The following is a 19,191-nucleotide window of genomic DNA, read 5'->3' as shown; positions in this document are numbered from 1 at the left end:
CCCTTTTAAAATTTTTTCTTATAAGGGATTCCATATTATACCTAACTATGTTTATGTCTCTCTCCCTATTAGCACTATACTTCATCTAAACTTTATTTCCTCCATTGCCACAAGTCTTTGCTCCTCTTTGCTCCTAATAACCACTGCTCCCAGTTCTTTCTTCTGGGTAGAAAGAAAAAGTGTAATCCCTCTTCCATATAAGAGCCCTTCAAACACTTGAAGACAGCTTTCATGTCCCAACAGTCATCTCTGATCCAGTAAAGGAAGTGAAGGCAGGACATTTTGGGCATGGGCAACGATATTAGCAAAGGCACAGAGAGCCAGGTCAATGTAGAGCACATCTGGGAACAGAGAGTTTACCAGCTTGTCTGGATGCTTAGACTACATGGAGCAATATAAGATAAGACATTAAAGATAGAATGGTACCAGTTTGTAGAGGGCCTTGAATGCAAGACATTTGATTTTTACTCAGGAGGCAATAAAGCACTACTAAAGATTTTCATTTTGACTCAGCAGGAATTTATTAGGCGCCTCCTTTAGGCAAGGTAGAATTGTAAAAGTACCAAATTTGTGCCAAAGAAAGATTACCAGGGCAATGGAATAAATAATGGTTAGAAAGGAGAAATGAGAGAAGGTAGAAAAAAAGTCAAGAGGCTATTGTAAGGGTCTAGAGGGGTAGCAATGAGGGCCTGTACCTCATTGGTACAGGTGGTAGCAAAGGGCATAGAGAAGAAGGTGAAGATGGAAGAGATATTGGGGAGATGGAAATTGATAGTACTGAGTAACTGCCCAGACATACAGAGGTGATGAAGAGAGAAGAGTCAATAATAACCACAAGGTTTTGAACGTGGGAGGTTGGTGAATGGCAATGCCGCCATGAGAAAGAGTGAAATCTCAAGTAGGAGACATATCAGGACCTTCTCCAGACAACCCCAGCCCAGTTTCTTCAATGTCCTCTTCTCTCTATCCTCTGTTTTCCTCCTCCCCAGCTTGCTGAGGCAAAGTGAGTCTCAGGTGATATATGCAGGTCCCAGAATATTTTGGCATGACATTAAAACACAATAAGCTAAGGAGAAAATTCCCTGTGGATGTTGGAGGGATGACCATCATCCTTATGTTAAGTTTGGGAGAAGCTGGGAGGATGCAGCAGAATCCCATCATGGAACTAGTCAGTCTCTGATGGTTTGGGGCCCTTCTTACAAATGAATTGGACCTCACTGTCACAAGTTAAATCATTCCAGGACATCAGAGAGGACTTCACTAAAGTTACACAACGCTCATTTTCACCTCTGTCATTGGGTTCCCCCTTTATCCAGAACCTGGTGAGAAAAGAGCATATCATAGCACACAACCCTCCATTTCTTGCCTTTGGTCTCAGAACCAGGTCCATATTGGGGAAGCAGCAGCCTAGGTCCCAGGAGAACCTAGGTCTTTTGATCTCAAATTTTATTTCCAGTTAAGGACTGTTTGGAAAGACTATATCTACTGAAGCCACAGTGAGGAACAGAAGATACCTCAAAAGATATTTAGCTTTGAGTCCCTCAAACCTGCCAAAATCAAGCCTGAGCTGGGACTCCAGTTCTCAGGCCTCCATGTTAAACACAAATACATACACATGGGTACACACACACACACACACACACACACGCACTTACACATCACACATAAAAGCAAGCTATAGACTGTCAGACATGAAAGGCACTTTAAAACATTGAGCATAGAACTTCAGAGCTAAGAGGGATCATCTATTCCAAAACCTTAATTTTTGCAAATGAGGAAACAAAGGCCCAAAGATAGGAAACTTGGCCAAGATCACAGACTCAGTGAGAGCTCTAGTTCTAGGCCTAATGCCCTTGTTTCTTGACTCACAGGTCAAAGCCCTGCCTTCTGAAAGCCTACACACACTGGACAGGACAAGATGGGGTCACTTTTTCTCTGGCTCTGCCTCCAGGATCCAGGCATCTACCAGGGGCCATGAAAAAAGGAAAGGGCCAGGGAGAGAGCAGGCATGATTATGGACTCACCGAACATTCTCCTTCTCTATATATAGGGTTCCATCAACCCAGTGCCAGCTGCCAGAAGATCCTATTTTTGTCAGGCCAATCCAATAAGGAACTCCTTTGGCTACCTTATAAAGAAACTCCTACAAAATGAAAATGACAGAGAAGGTGCTGTTAACTGAGTGAGGGGAATTGAGGTTGAGTGGAGAGTAATGTGTTTCTTTGTGTTTGTATGTATGTCTGTGCCTCTGAGTCTATGCCTCCAAAGGGGACCTTATTTTTTTACACCTCTTTAATGTGCTTATCATTCCATATCTCAATTACCTTGTTTGTATCTTAGCCCCTCTGCTATGGTGTGAGCTCTATGGAGGCAGAATATTTATCTCACTTAAGCACAGGATCTGTTTTTGTCACCTGCCCAGGCTGTATATGTACATTAGACTCCCTTAAAAAGAGGATTTCCCTGCCCCCCCTTGCTTCCTGGACCACTCAGTATCATGGCACTAGAATCAAAGGTCCTTGAAAGGTTTTTCCATTACACCCATATTGGGCTTGTAGGAAAGTTCTGGAGCTTCTTGGGGTTCTGGGAACCACTTGAGTATATGTATATGTATGTGTGTTTACAAATTAACTGAATTCCCAAGGATCAAAGGGAAACAAAATTGGTCTCCAGTCTAAGGCTGTAATCTGGCATAGGACCCATAGGACCAACACAGGACTTAGCACCTATTTCCTTTCCAGGTGACATGCAGGTTCTTGCAGATCGGGGATCAGCCTGGCCCTTGGTCACGATGCTGACTCTGCTTTGTCACTGGGCCAGAGCTCAGAGACTACAGTTATCCCTTCCACATCACTGGGGTCCTGGGAGCACAGTGCCCCGATGATCTGGAAATCCTCATAAAATTTTTTGGCCCTCCCTTTGTACCAAAGAAGTCTGAATTTCTTCTTTTTCTTTTAGGGGATGTTTACAGTACCTTATAGTAAAATCTGGGTTAAGTATTTGGTCACAGGCTCTGTGTTGTCTGCTGGCCTCCAAGTGTCATCTGTGGCTTTCAAAAAACTCCCCCAAAATTCCCATTTAATTTCTTATGCTAATGTGATATTCAAATACCACATTCAAATACCACAATCAAATATCAAAATGTGATATTCTTATGCTGTGATATTCAAAACTGCAATGGGGAAAGTTGTGATTTGGAAGGGATAACTATAGAACCCAAAGTCCCCTTTATGATGAACACAGCTCCAGTTTTGAGATGGAGATTTGGTTGGAGGAGTAGGAGGAGGACAAGGGATAGATGATCTGAGCAGCAGATTAGGGCACATAATTCATTGGGGGAATGAGTCAATGAGGAACACTTTAGAGTAGAACTTACTACAAGTCCCATATTATTAAATGTCAGAAAACCCCATTCTCCAAGGCCTATAAGTCGAATGGCCTATGTTACAGCAAAAGCTTAGAGCCTGCTATGATCAGGGACACCTAGGGCTTACTATTGTTATCTTGCTCAGGGCCTTCTCCTTGTCTCTGGCCCTGAGTCAGAAGGATCACTCCCCTCGATAGATGTTCCTATAAGTGCTTATGAGGAAAGGTTTGTTTTCCCAATGTGCATAGATGAGATGTTTTCCCTCCCACTTCCCAGTACTGACAATAATCCCTTCTTCTATAGGATTGTAGATTTTACAAAGTGGTTCTCTCACAACAATCCCTGGACTTGTCCTAGGTCACATAGCTAAGAAGTTTTAGAGTCAGGATTCAAATCTCCTGACTCTAAATGCAGCACTGATTTCCCTTACACCATACTACCTTTCATTATCCTCTGTGTCAAATATCCCTTTGGTCACTGACCTGTTCTTTTGCTGAAGTCACTGAGGTCAGATGAGAATCGTGAGTGGTACAGAACTGCTCAGCACTGTACCAAGACTTTTTCATGGTAGAAAAATAGTAAAAGTTCCCTCCAAAGAATTTCCAGTCTTGAGAGGCCATCTCCAGAATGTGACCTGTGGAACAAGGTTGAGGTGAAATATTACATTGCCAGGAGCCCAGAATCTTAAGCTTTAAAGGCACCTCAGAAGACACTGAGTCTAACCCACATCTGGGCAGGAATGACCACTGAGATATGTCCAACAAGTACTCATCCCATATCCACTTGAAGATCTCCAGAGATGGGGAATTCACTACTTACAAGCAATATTATCCTTATAGAGGCTGACCCAAGTGGTCCCCAAGACCCCAAGAGGCTCCAAAACTTTCCCACAGGCCCAGCATGGAGTAATGGGAAAATCTTTCAAGGATCTTTGATTCTAGTGCCATGATATTGAGTGGTCCAGGAAGCAAAAGGGAGAATCCTCTTTCTAAGGAAGTCTAATACACTCACAGAATGTCAGGACTGGAAAGCTCCTAAGTTATCATTGAGTCCAGAGGTTCTTAATATTTTTTGTGTATGATGGATCCCTTTGGCAATCTGATCAAATCTATGCACCCTTCTTGGGTTTATGTTTTAAAATGCATTTAAAAAGTTGGATTACAAGAGAAACCAATTACATTAAAATACAGCTATCAATTTTTTCAGACAAGCTCATGGATCCCACATTAAGAGTCCCTGATCTAATCTAATCTAATCTAATCTAATCTAATCTAATCTTATTTTTATATGCTGAAACTGAGTCCAACAGAGGAGGAAAGACTTCGGGGGATGGAAAATTGAGGAGAACTTGAAAAGAGGTTGAAGAAAACTCCAATTGAAGAAGGTTTAGAACTGAGGGAGGAGAAAGGCTTGAAGTAGAAGGAAGTGAAATAGAAGAACTGGAGGAACCAAAGAGGAGAACATGAAGAGAACCAGGAAGTTGACAAGACAAGTTGGCAAAACAAAGTTAAGAAAAAGGAAGTTGGATGTGGTGACTTTGTCATTGGTATGAGGAGTCAGCAGGTGCTAATAGGGATAGAAGAAAGAGTTTTAGAGCTGAAGATGCCCTCAAGCAGGTGGTTACCATGTTCCAATGGGGAAAAATGGGGGAAAGAAATGAGGATATCATTTCCAGGAAGTTTGGAGAGCAAGGTGAATTTTGCAGTGCCCTGTCATGATTATGTGATGTTTGTATTTCTTACTTATCCACACTCAAAGAGCAGGCTGGTCTCCCTCCTAGAAAATAAGGTCAAGATTCTCAAAGAATGTTTCTGCCTTCTCCAGGTTATCAAGAAGAATGAAGATCCGTTTAAAAGTGGGGGAGGGGAAAGGGGATTCAATGGGAAAACAAAGAAGATAAAAGATCTGAAAAGGCAGAGAGAGGTCGTGAACTGTGTCAGGAAATTGGAGAGTGGAAGAACAGGGCATAGAGCAGAAATTCAAGAACCATTGAATACTTGGAGCTAAACAATAGATAGGGGTATCCTCCCCAAAAGGAGGGGGCTGAATCATTGAGAAGGAAAAAGCTGCTGTTCCCCCTCCAGGGAATGGTGACTCAAAGCTCCAAGAGTTGACAAGGGAAAGACCATCCCAACAGGATCAGAAGAAGAAGAGACAAACAGTGGTGGTTGGTGACACCCTACTGAAGGCTACTGAAGTGACTTTTTGCTCACCTGATAATAAGAAGAGAGGTCTACCATTTTGTTGGAGCAGGTATCCAAGATGTAATAGAGAACCTCCCAATACTCATCAGACCAGATGAGTCTTATGGTGATTGACAACCACTTGTGGTGATTGACATGGATACAAATGATACCACTAGAAGGAATCGAGAAAATGGAGGTCTACTCTACAGTCAAGCAACACTGGCCTTCTTGCTGTTCTCACACAAGACCCTCTGTCTTCCAACAGCATGCCTTTGTACTGGCTGTCCCTCATTCCTGGAATGCTCTCCCTCTTCACCTCCTTCTCCTCCTGGCTTTCCTTGCTTCCTTCAATACTCAGCTCAGTCCACCATATTACACACACACACACGCACACACCCATGTGCCTTCCTTCTGAGATTACTTCTAAATCCATAGTTGTTTGCATGTTGTCTTCCCAACTAGAATGTGAGCTCCTTGAGAGCAGAGACATTATTTTGCCTTTCCTTGTATCCCTAGCACTTACCACAGTGCCCGGCACTTAGTAAGCTTTTAATAAATACTTATTGACTGATAGACTGACCTTGAAGATCTAAGTAGTGCCTTTATTACTGTTGGTGATCAAAGGCAAGGCTTTCTTTTCCAAGGAAAAAGGCAGATTGAAAAAAGTGAACAGTGAGTTGAAAAAATCATGTCTGAGAATGGTATTTAGGTTTCTGGACAATGGCTTAGAATATAGGAGAGCATGCTCCTGGACGGGGATGAAATGCACCTAACAAGAACCGATAAAAATGTCTTCTCTTGGCATTTTGCAAATCTAATCAAATGGGCTTTAATTTGAAAAGGAAGAGGGTCCAAGGAGGACACTGCCTCCATAAACCCACTAAACTGGATAGGAGGTACAGTGTGGGATGAAGAATAGCAAGAGAGACCCTCAGAGAGGGTCCAAAGAGATCAAAAATCCAAGAAAAGAACCACTGATAAAACTCATGGCCTCAAATACACAAATAGCAGGCAACAAAGCAGTTGAAGCAATAAAGAACCTAGTGCAAGGAGGCAAATTTGATCCCATTTTTATCACTGAACTTTGGTACAATGAAACCTATAACTGGAATATGAGTCCAGGAGAGTATGCTTTATTCAAAACGAACAGGATAGGTAAGAATTCCAAGAGTCAGAGAAGTGGAGCGGTGGGGAAGCACGTTGGAGGACATCTAGGTGAAGACCAGTTGTGGCAAGAATAAAAGTACTTTTATCATTAGAATCTTCTACAGACTACCTGGACAAATAAAAGAAATAGATGATACATTCCAGGAACAGATCACAAATCTGGCACAAATCTGGTACGTGGGGGACTTCAATTATCCTGCCATCTGCCTTAATAATTTGATCTTTCAAAAGATGGAGAAACGAGTAACGGGAACTTCTATTCTTTTTATCTCATTCTCATCAACAAGAAGGAACAAATTACTGGAGTGGAAATGATAGGACCACTTGAAGAGAAATGATCACTCCATATTGGAATTTGCAATAGAGAGTAAGAGAAAAGTTGATATAGTCTGATGTTTGCTGTAGCAAGAGCACATCTCAAAGGGTTCAGAGAAAACATAGTTAAGATCCTGTGACCTAAATTCTACAAGAGAAGTCATCTCAGGAAGCATGAGAAGTTCTCAAAAATGAAATTCTGAAAATATGGAGGAACAATTCTGATGGGGTGGAAAAGGAAGGCTTGCCTAAAGAGAACTTTGTACATGCATCATTAACTAACCTAAGTTTGAAAAAAAACACATGAGCAGAAGGAAAGAGGGGGCTCAAAGAAAGGCTAGGACCACTATTTATGATGGGTGGATGGGGTGATGATAACTAATTACAGAGAGAAGACAGAGCTTCCCAACTTATTTTATTTCTGTTTTTCCTGCCAAAGAAAATTATCTTTGTACTGGAAAGGACAGAACAAAAATGGCTAATAGGAAGTTGATACTCAAGATAAAAGCACTATGTAAATGCTAGCTATTATTATTATTTTACAGATGAAGAAACTGAGGCCCATAGATGTGTTGACTTGCCTAGGGTTATTCAGCTGGTAAGTAGCTAAGACAAGATTCACCCTCAAATCTTGCTGATTCCAAGGTCAATGCACAATTTGCTGATCTTGCTGTATTATGCCTTGGTCAATCAAATAATATCAGAGTATTATGTTTGATTATGGCCACCAAATTTTAGGAAAAACCTTGATAAACTGGTAAGTATTGAGAAAAAGGTAACTAGGATGGTGAGGGACCTTGAGATCATGTCCTTTGAGAATTGGTTGAAGAAGCTAGGGAAGGTTCTCTGGAGAAGACAAGACTTAAGTATCTGAAAGGTTGATTCATTGACTATTATGGATATGTTTTGCATGACTACACATGTATAACCTATATCACATTGCTTGCCTTCTCAATGAGGTGGGGTGGGAAGATAAGAAGGAAGAGAATTTGTAACTCAAAGTTTTAAAAACAAATGTTAAAAATTGTTTTTACATGTAACTGGGGAAAATAAAATACTAACTATACAAAAAGAAAAGAAAGGTTGATTCATGGAAAAAGGATTAGACTTTTTCTTGTGGGGGGAATAATTTAGGAGGGTGGAATAAGAAGCAATGGGTAGAAATAGAAAATGGGCAAATCTAGGCTTGAGATAAAGAAAACTTTCCTAAAAGTTATCTGAAAGTGTAATGGGCTGCCTTAGGATTTAGAGGGGTCCCTCATCATAGGTCATGGGATTATAGATATAGAGGTGGCCTTCCAGCTTTACAGAGCCTTAAGTCCAACCCCTTCATTTATGAGGAAATTGAGGCCCAGAGAGGTTAAGTGACTTGCCCATGGTCACATAGATAGTAAAGGACTGAAACAGGAATTGAACACAGGTCCTTTGACTACAAATTCAAGGCTTGTTAGGGGATCTTGTTCAAGTGTGAGTTGGGCTGGACTGCCTCTGAGGTTCTTTCTACCACTGAGATTCTATGATGCTGGACATGCTCAAGCTCACACAGCAAAGCCAGTGGCAGAGCTCAGATCTTGAGACTAGAAGAAGGGGGATGTTGTACTTGGCTCTTGATGTAGACTGCAAGTGATAGCCCATGCTCCACCTGATAATGTGATCTAGTATAAAACAGCCAGGGCTGATAAAGACCAGACAAGTTCTCCAATGACTTTCATCTTTAAAGTCACAGTCCAGAAGTCATCTTTTTTTTTTCTTCTGTGGTACCTCTTCATCTGAAGGATCCTGGAGCCTTCTCCAATCCCCCCGTGGGGAGGTCTCTTTCCCCATGGCAGGGCTCTTTATCCCCTCTGTGTGCATCCCTTTCTCCATCCCGGGAACTCTTTCCTGAGCTCTGCTGGTCTGAGACCCAACCTCCCCAGTCTCCTTAGCATCTAAAGCTTTAGGACCAGCATTTCCCACCCTGTCCTCCCCCACAGACAAGGCTCACTCACGCTGCTGTGACAGTGATGTCCCCAGGGTCTGCAGATCTTTCCTGAGCTGCTCGACGTTGGAATTTAGCTCCCCAGTTTTCTTCAAATCCTGTTTCAGCATCGGAATCTGGGCATTTAAAGCCTCAAGCTCTTCCCAACTGCTCATTAATGCCTGAAGCTGAGCAGTGTCCTGCTTCAACATGGCATTTAATAGCTGCATCTGAACTTTCGAATACCCCAGGCTGTGGTTTAGCGCCTGGACCTGTACATGGGAATCCTCCAACTTGTTTCTTAGCTTCCTGATCTCAGAACTGAGAAAGATACTGGTGTTCTCTGCACGGCCTTTGAGCATGTCGACAGAGGTCTTGACATCATCTATCCTTCCCAGTAACTGGGGATCTGAGGAGGAGAAAATTACAAGGTCAGCTGGAGGGTTGATGCATCTATTCCAAACCCTTCATTCTACAGATGAGGAAATTGAGGCTCAGAGAGACTAACTGACTTGGTCAGAGCCACACAAGCAGTGTCCCAAGTGGGATTTTGCACCCACCTCCTCTGACCTCAGAAAGTGCTTTTTTTTATTGTACCCCACTTAGGCCTGATATGGTAGAAAGGCTTGTACAAAGGAACAGCTAATAGTGGGGCTGATAAGAGGAGGGACAGCAGGGGGTCATAGACAAGTCACCATGTGCAGAGAGGTAGGACCAGGGGAGGATCTAGGGAGCCATGAGAATGGGGTGCAGAATACAGACATGGGATAGGAACCAAAGATGCGGGTACATAAAACTAGTGAAAGAGCCATAGGGAGGGGGAGGCAAGAGACTGGGGGAAGAGTCTGGAGGAAAAGGGAAAAGGGAAACTATGGGAATTTGTGGCCAGAGTCACTTAACCTCTCTGGTCCTCAGTTTCCTCATCTGTAAAATGAGAGGTGGGACTGGATGTCCCTTCTAGCTCTGGATCTTATTGTCTGTTCTACAGTGGGAGGTCAGAGATGAGCAGACCTGGGAAAGGAGTCTGAAGGAGGAGGAGGAGATGCAGACATAGAGGAAAGAGAATAGGTCTGGGAAAGGGTGGCCACCAAGAACAGGGCAAAGCCTAAGTGGGGTGAGGAGTAACTTCATCTGTGAGTGTGCAAGGAAGAAGCTCTCCCCCTCCCCCAAGCTGGGGAAAGACCAAGAATTGGGGGAACTCAAAGCCATTAACTTACAGAGAATGATCATGGCCAGGAGAAAAGCAGCCAGGCCCACTGCCAAGAGAATAATAGCTACATAGATAAAGGGGAAGGTCCTCGGGGCTGCAGGTGACTTCTTCTTTGGAGGAGGATCTGTTGGGAGAAGAAAAAAAAAGAAAGAAAGTTGTGGAAGAGCCAGACCCCAAATATGTGTTAATCAATCAATGAGCATTTACTAAATGCTTTATGTGTGTCAGGCACTATGCTAGTTGCTGGGGTTACAAATGCAAAGAATGAAAAAATCCTTACTTTCAAGAAGCTAGCATCCTGGAGCAGCTAGGTGGTGCAGTGGGTAGAGCACTGGCTCTGGAGTCAGGAGGACCTGAATTCAAATCTAGCTTCAGACACTTACTAGCTATGTGACCCTAGACAAGTCACTTAACCCTGATTGCCTTAAAAAAAGAAGCAAGTATTCTACTGGGAGATTAGTTGCCTTTCTTTATATATACAGTGCCCGACCCTTAGTAAGCACTTAATACCTTCCTAACTGATCGAGCAAAAAGTACATCTGTAAGATTATCTTATTCTATTATCCCTATGTTCTATATGTGTATTTCTATGTTTTATATATATTCTATATATTATCTCTATTCAGAATATACAGAATAAATGCAAATATATGCCAGTTAGCTGGCAAAGATGGTCAAATGCAGGAATGGGCAAGAAAGAGGTAATGAGGAGGGTCTGTATATTCAGGAGAACAGAGCAGAGTCCCCTGGACTCACCTCGGGGCCAGAGGGAGATGTCCTGGTTGTCTACGGTGAAATGGGCCACTTGGACTTCCATCTCATTTTCCTTCATCCTGGTCTGGGCCACACTGTGTCCTCTGTCCTTGCTCAGTCACCACTCACAATGGCTGCTTCAAGGGCATCTTTATCTAGAAATAGAAGTGGGAAGTGGCGTTGTAAGATACCCTGCCCACCTCAGCCCCAGAAGTCCACATTACATTCATGAAACCAGGTCTAGACCACAACTTTACCCTTTGCATCTAGACCGGGACCTCAAGGAAGTCAGCGTGAACCTTTTGTCATCCGTCCAACCAAAGACTCCGTCATGGAAAGATTCCCTAAATCCTATCCTTATCTACCATTCTCTTCTCTCCCCTCCTTCAGAAAACTGCTCAGAGTCTTTTTTTATAGCAGTAAAAAAATTGGCAACTCAGGGAATGCCCACCTATTGGAGTATGCTGAACAAATTATGGTACAGGAATAGAAAATGATTGTGCTGTAAGAAATTGTGAAATATATGGTCTAAGAGAAAAACTAGGAAGATCTGCATGAACTGATTGGTAATGAACTGAATAGAGCCAAAAAATAATGTATATAATAACTATTATTAATAAAACTTTGAAAGAGATGAGAACTCTGATCGATGTACTGACAAGCTATAATTTTAGAGGATGGAGATAGATTCAAAATGTAGAATGTTATTGGACGTGGCCAATGAGGGAATTTGCTTTGCTTGACTTTGTATATTTGTTATGGGGGTTTTGTGTTTTTTTTTCTTTTTTCTTTCTTTTTATTTTGTTCAATGAGAGGGATGAGAGGAGGAAAATATAAATGCCTGGTAATTAGGGAAAAAATTAATTTAAAAGTTTCTCAGATTCATATTCCCTATGCTTGTTCCCAGCTAACCTTTCCCACCCTACCTCCTTCCTAAGTAGCTCCTCTCCCTCACCCCTACATTCATTCAATATCCTCTAGGGAAGATGTCTCATAGATAAATATAGACCTTGAAGGGACCTTAGAACTCATCTAATTCTATGTTCCTATGTTATAAGTGAAGAAACTGAGGCCTAGATGAGATTAAGTGGCTTGCCCAAGGACATTCAGGAATTAATTAGGAGAGCCAGGATTTTCTGACTCCACATTTAAGACTCTATGCTATTCCATGCTGCCTCTCTGTTATTATACTTCCATCTTATGTCTAAAAGCAATGTGGAAATGGAAATGGAAGTAGATTTCCATTTGACCTAGGCTCCCTGAGGGTAGATTATGTCTGACTCTCTGATTGGATTCACCAAAGGTGAGTGTGTCGACCATCATACTAGGGACTGCCAGAACACAGGAACTCTGCGTCCCTTCATTAAAGTAAGGCATTTTTTCTATCTTTTCACCCAGTGTCTAATACAAAGTTCCACCTTCATTAGTTGCTCAAGACAGAGGAGACAAATAGAGAACTTCAAGTCTCCTTTGAGCTGAATGAAGGACTGTTTTCCCCAAGACAGCTTCTCACGCTGTTATTCAAGCTGTGTATAGAAAAAGGGGAGATAGGGGCAGCTGGGTGGTGTAGTGGATAGAACACCGGCTCTGGAGTCAGAAGGACCTGAGTTCAAATCTGACCTCAGACACTTGACACTTACTAGCTGTGTGACCCTGGGCAAGCCACTTAACCCTAATCGCCTCACCAAAAAGCAAAAAAAAAAGGGGCGGGGAGATGGAGGAGTATGTCTTGGGAGTAGTTGCTCTGACAGCTGCCTGAGGGCTTCTGTTGCCTTTAAACTAAAGTAACTCAGGACCCTGCATGAACCTGACTGGACCAGATGGATTTAAAGGGCCACTGTTGGTCTTTGATAAGGCTTCTCCACAGTCACTGTTATTTGGTAAGGACATCTGAAAAGGAAGCCTAATGGAATGTCAAGATCACCACACCTCTAGGTCAAAAGACATGGGTTCAAGTCCTGGCTCTATCACTTGCTACCTGTATAATTTTAGACTGGTCACTTCATCTCTCCAGGCCTCAGTTTATCTATAAAATGAATGAGTTGGACAAATTTTCTCTAAGTTTCTTTTCAGTCTTAATAATTTATAATTTCATTATTCCAGACCAGAGTGATTGGACCACACCCCAAAGTAGCCAGTCACCAGTGGAAAGCTGAATGAATAAGTCCTGGCCCTGACTCTGCTACAATTCTCCATTTTTCTTGTTTAATCCTTTCATGCTTTAGACCTGTATTAATTTCCTGGATTATCCTTAGATTGTTTTTCCTACTTCCCCAGACTGAACTCCTCAGTAAAATATCCTGCTTTGAACTCAGCCACCACCTGGGTGCTTCCCCTATATAAAAACGACCTTCATTCATTGCTGTAGCCCCGAACTTGCCTGAAACATGACAGGGACTCTGAGAAGCACCAAGGTCCAGCTTCCTCCTGTGACTTGGTACTTTTTGCTTGGGTTCCTGATCCCTGAAACCCAAGATGTCTCCTTGTTCTAACTGTGGATACCCCACTGATGTTTCTAGCCTTTCCTTGCTCTGGCTTGTATTCATCGTGTGCCCAGCTAGCCCACCAGGTTCACTTTGACTTTAAATATGTGTGTTCATAAGAGTATGATCCTCAATATGGAAATAAATTGCCCCGTTTCAGGGAGAAAGGGATAGTTTTAGTGCCTTTCCTGCCCCATTCACTCCTTCCTTCCTTCATTCATCATTTATTCAACTGCTATTACATGCATCCTCTTGAGATCCCCACTTGGAGAAGGATATAGAAGAGGAGAATAAGAAGGCAGAGGGGAGGCTCATAGGAGGATGTAGAACTAGAAGCAATTTTAAACATCCCCTACCTAGCCTACTTCTCTCACTTTAGAGATGAGGAAAATGGGGCCCAGAGAAGAATGGTAAGTTTCCTAAGATCACATAGATAACAAATATCAAAACTAGACTTTCAAACCAGGTCCTCCAAATCAAAATCCATTGCTTTTCCCATTATATGAGAAGGAAGAAAAACAAAGAGAGAAAGAGAAATAAGAAGACTCGCATTCCTTTACAATTTACAAATCTATGACCAGGTTGAGTTTATTTCAAGAAAAGAGAGATAATTCAATATTAGAACAATTATAAACATAACTGATCATATTAATAATAAAAACAATAAAATCACATGATTTTATCAATAGATAGGGGAAAGCCTTTGACAAAATGTAGCGTGCATTTACATTCTCAAAAGCTGTAAAAATCATAGAAATAAATGCAACTTTCCTAATATGATAAGCAGTATTTTTCTAAAGCCAAGAACTATCATTATTTTTGACACTAATATCTTTCCAGAAAGATGGAAGTAAGTAAAAAAATGCCCATTTTTACCACTATTGTTTGATATCATTCTAAAAATGTTAACTATGGTAACAATACAAGAAAAGAGGTTTTAAAAATAGGCTGAGAGAAGGAAAATTATCTCTATTTTCAGATGACATGATAATTTTTAAGCGAATCCAGACATTCTATGAAAAAATAATCAGAATAATTAAAAACTTCAGTAAAGTAGTGTTATAAAACGAGCCCACAAAATCATCAACCTTACCATATAGTATTAATAAAAGCTGTTGGGAAGGGATTTTTTAAAAAATTCCATTCAAAATAGTCACAAAATGCATAAAGTTTCTGAACAATGACCCATCAAGACACATTGAAGATTTATATGACTGCAACTACAAAACATTCTTTATAGAAATTAAGGAAGATTTAAATAAATGAACAGATAGTCATTGTGCATGTTCAGGCCATACCAACATAATAAAAATAATTATACTACCCAAATTAATTTACAAGTTTAGTACTCTACTCTTCAAAATCTCAAGGGATCATTTTATATAGGATTATATTTACCCTATAAAGGATTTTATTTCTCTTAATATACAAAATAATAAAATTCATCTAGATAAACAAAAGAGCAAGAATCTCAAGGCAAATAGTGAGGATATAACATTGACAGACCTTAAACTATGTTATAAAATAGTAATCATTAAAACTATTGGGTACTGGCTTAAAAAAATAGAAACGTTGATCAGTGGAACTGACTAGGTAAATTAGACCCAGAAGCAATCAGGTATACTAGATGATAAACAACTATCCGATAAATGCTAAAATACAAACTACTGGGTTAAGAATTCCTTATTTGATAAGAATTGCTAGGAGAACTAGAAATCAGTTTGGCAAAAATTAAGTTTAAACCAGTAATCTTATTCCATATATGACTATAAGCTCCAAATGTATGACCCAAACTACAAAAGATCATACCACCAAAAAAAGAGAGAAAGAGAGAGAGACAGATGCATGGGTAAAGATGCCTTTCACAACTATGAATTCTTGATCAAAGAAGGAATCAAAATATTCATGAGAAATAAAAGAAACAACTTTCATTACATAAAATTAGAAAGTTTTACGTGGAGAAAGTAAATTCAGAATGAATGAGAAGCTATAAACTGGGGAATAAAAAACTTCAAAGCAAATATCTCTGATAAAGGTCTGCTATTCAGGATACATAGGGAATTAATGCAAATATAGAAGAACAAGAACTATACCCCAATAGTTACAGTAATCACAGGGAAAGAAAGTTCCAAATCATCAATTACACATATATATTATGGCCACATAATATGCATACAGAAATATTTCTAGTAGCACTTTTATGGCAGCAAAGAGCTGGAAGCAAATCGTGCACTTATTGATTGGGGAATGGCTGGACAAATCATGGCATATGATTCTAATTGAAAATTACTTTCACCATGAAAATGACAAGCACAAAGAGTTCAGGAAAACAAGAAAACTTGTATGAACTGATGCCAAGTGAAATGAGCACAACCAGAGGACAATTTACACAGTGAGCACGAAAATAGAAAGAAAAACAACATTGAAAGCTATCAGAACTCTAACTGCAGTGACTAAATGTGAATTCAAAGAACTTCCCAAAGCATGTCTCCTTCTCTGCAGAGAGGTGGTAGACTGTAGTTACAGAATGAAGCATATGTGTCAGATGTGGCCAATGTGTTGATTGTTATGCTCAGCTATCCAACTCTGTTGTGAGGGAGGGTTCTACTTTGAGGCTTAGTGAGCTACTTGGAAATGACAGTGGTGTAAAAAAAAAGCATCAGTAAAATATTTTTAATACAATTTATGAAGGACTTGACTCATAACAACCCTGTGAGGGAGGCAGTTCAAGTGTTAGGATCTACATTTCATAGATGGGGAAGTGAGGTTCAGAAAGGTGGAATGACACGCTAGAAGGGGACAACATGGAGAAATGATCTGTTCCAACCACAACCTCCCACATTCTCCCCCTGTCATGCTTATGTGACCAGTTCCTTCTAGTGGAAGGGAAACTTTGGGTTTGGTATTGACTGTTTAAGAGAGAGTCATTGAGGTGAAAGAAAAAGAAGGAGATGCCAACAAAGGGACTGGGAATCTGTTTCTCCCCACTCGTGGTCCTGGATGAAGCTCTGGAGGGGAAACGAGGAGAGAAGACACGGCTTCTTTATTTCTTTGTCTGACCTTATGTCTGAGGGAACAGCAGTAGGCAGAAGCAACTCAAGTATCCTATCACAAGAACCAATAAAAGGGTCCTCAACTTGATGTGATCCACAGAGCAAGGGAGACCTAGAACCCTTCCCCCTCGCCTTCAAATTTGCCCTCCCCCACCTGGTGAAAGGAAGGAGAAAGGAGGGGCAGCAGCTACAGCATGGGTCCCACTGGCAATGGCCTTGGGGCCTGGGGCAACCTTTGCCTGGAAGCATCATCCAGGTTCAACACATCCTGCTCACCCCCTCACCCCCACTCAACACTCAGCAGTTGTGGGGAGAGATGGAAGGGGGATGGGTCAAGGTAAAGAAGCTAGCCTCAAAACTTGGATAAGCACACTCTTTTAAAGTTGTAGTTTTAACTGTTGAAGATGAGACATTGATTCTCTTGTGTAAAGTAATTTGGAAATGCATTTAACAAAACTGAAGTTGCCTGATTGGTAATGTGTTTGTTTCAAGTTTGAAATTGGTAAACTTTTTGTATTAGTTATGTCAAGCAACTTTTCATAATTTAGTTACAGATAAAATTATTTGGCTATTATTGGTTATTGTTTTAATGTGTAAACTTGCCAAAAACTTGTTTGGATTATGACTTGCTGAGAATTTGCAAATATATAGAAATAATCTCTAACGATTGGTTTTTACACCAGGACAAATTAAAATTTGAGATGTAAGTCCCAGAAAGGTTTTCCCTAAACTGTGATTAGTGAAACTGGCTCCTTGAGGTAAAAGCTCATGGGACTGTAAATGATTTTATTTTGAGTTGTCTGGTGGATCATAACCCATCCATAATCAATAGTCAATAATCCACCATCTGAGAGAAATGCCAGAAGCTGCTCAGAGAGAATGTGATACTGGTGGGAAGTCAGCATCAGGAAAAGCTGAGAGGACAATTTTAGTTGCAGTCTAAGGTGGGATCTCCATTACATTCCTTTGAAAAGGAATGTTACCCACCTGGCTATTCCTGAGTCTGGCTATGAGGTGGATTTGATACTGCATGGTTGGAAAACTGTGAATTATCTGAATTCAAGCAGAGCTAAGGATGTTTTATCCTGAAATATTTGGGCCCTAAATCTAGTCCCTGCTTTATTCTTTTATAGAAAATTTCTATAATCAGAACAAGTGATCAGTAAAAGATTGATGCAAGTGTGTGAGATCTTGCTGTTTTGACCTGAATGTATAGTCAATCAATATCCCCAAACAACTGAAATTAAAGCAGAAACATCTTCAGTTTGGTTTGGGGAGGAGAATTTCAATGATAATTGAAGTGAAAGTCTGTCTCTTGGCAAATTCATTTGTGTAACTATTGAACCCTGGGGTAGAAAACTTCTACCTGCAAAAGCGTCACTTTAGATTTTGAAAAAGTAACAAGATCAGATAACCTTGCAGATCAAATATAAATGATTTTAATGGGGCTCTTACACTTTTACTTCTCCCTACATCTGGGCCTGCAGTCTTTTCTGTCATATTTGTGTCTTCCAGACTACAGACCATTCACCTACGGTTGGTAGCGAACAGCGGGTACCAGCCAATGTCCTCCCAGTATCCCCTGGATGCAGCCTGTGCTCAGTTCCAGTCAAACTCTTCTTCAGGACACCCTCGAGGCAGGGACAGCTCTACACTCCTTGCCAGCAGGAAGCAGTTTCAGAAGCCAAGACCTTCACCCCCTACCCCAAAAGAATTTGGGTCCCATTTGTTTGAGAGGGGAATGATGGGAATGGGATCTGAACCCCTAAAAGGAAAAGACCATATATTTGGGATCTGGACCCCAAAAAAGAAAATCCTTGGACTTTTCCCAAATCTCTGGCATTTGCCTGAGGCTGTAATTCAGTCAACTGGCCTTTCATTGTGGCTATGCCCAATCTTCTGTTCTGTTACCTCCCGATAGCCCCTGGCCACTTCCCACCCTTAATCTTATCTAGACTCCATTCTCCCTTTTTCCCTTGACCATGTAGTCCAGGCCCCTGGCTTTCTGTTCACTCCAGTTTAGTGGTCACTTCCATCCAGATCCTCCTTAGAACCCTTCTACATTCACCCCAGACTATTTGGCCACTCTTGGATCCTCCCATAGTCTTTCTGTATATAAGATTCATCTTGTCTCCATTAAGGTGCTCAGGTTCCTAAGATCTGGCCTTCTTGCATTAGTGATACAAATGTTTAGATTCCTTAAGAGTCTGGCCAATATGGCAGATGTTCTAATAAACCTTGTCTTTGGCTGAAAAAAAAAAGAACTTGTTAAAGTAAATTGCCTAGAAATATTAGCGTAAGAGAGTAATGTGAAAATAGAGAGAATACACTGATCAAATCCTGAAAGAAACCCCCAAATGAAAACTCCCATAAATGTCATTGCTAACATCCATAACTTCTAAACAATTAAAAAAAAATAACTACAAGCAGTGAGAAGGAAAAAAATTTAAATATCAAGGAATCGCAATCAGGATTTCATAAGACTTAGCAGCTATTGCTATAAAAAAAAACTGGGGAATGTGGAATGAGATATTCCAAAGTGCAAGAGATGAGGGTCTGCAACCAAGAATAATTTTCCCAACCAAACTGAATATAATTCTACAAAGGAAAAAAATGAACCTTCAATAAAATAAAAGATTTTCAAATATTCCTGATGGGAAAAAAAATTGAGCTAAAAAAGAATTTTGAAATATAATATAA

The 19,191-nt window shown here is 40.8% G+C and overlaps 1 protein-coding gene across 1 annotated transcript; it reads right to left on the bottom strand.

Moving 5' to 3' along the window:
- Positions 1-43: 43 nt before the first annotated feature.
- Positions 44-11,493, bottom strand: LOC114023377 (C-type lectin domain family 4 member K-like). The gene is made up of 6 exons (XM_027835993.1): positions 10,959-11,493; positions 10,210-10,326; positions 9,024-9,401; positions 3,850-4,001; positions 2,025-2,143; positions 44-1,319 (listed from the first exon to the last, which is right to left on the bottom strand). Exons 1-6 carry the CDS (start codon positions 11,032-11,034, stop codon positions 1,166-1,168), a joined length of 996 nt encoding a protein of 331 aa, XP_027691794.1. The 5' UTR covers positions 11,035-11,493; the 3' UTR covers positions 44-1,165.
- Between the last annotated feature and the right edge of the window lie 7,698 nt (positions 11,494-19,191).

The sequence above is a fragment of the Vombatus ursinus genome, unplaced genomic scaffold, assembly GCF_900497805.2.
Source record: "Vombatus ursinus unplaced genomic scaffold, bare-nosed wombat genome assembly UNPS02014818.1, whole genome shotgun sequence".
Classification (NCBI taxonomy): domain Eukaryota; kingdom Metazoa; phylum Chordata; class Mammalia; order Diprotodontia; family Vombatidae; genus Vombatus; species Vombatus ursinus.
Note: the sequence above shows the minus strand (reverse complement) of the source record. Positions and strands in the feature narration are given on the sequence as shown.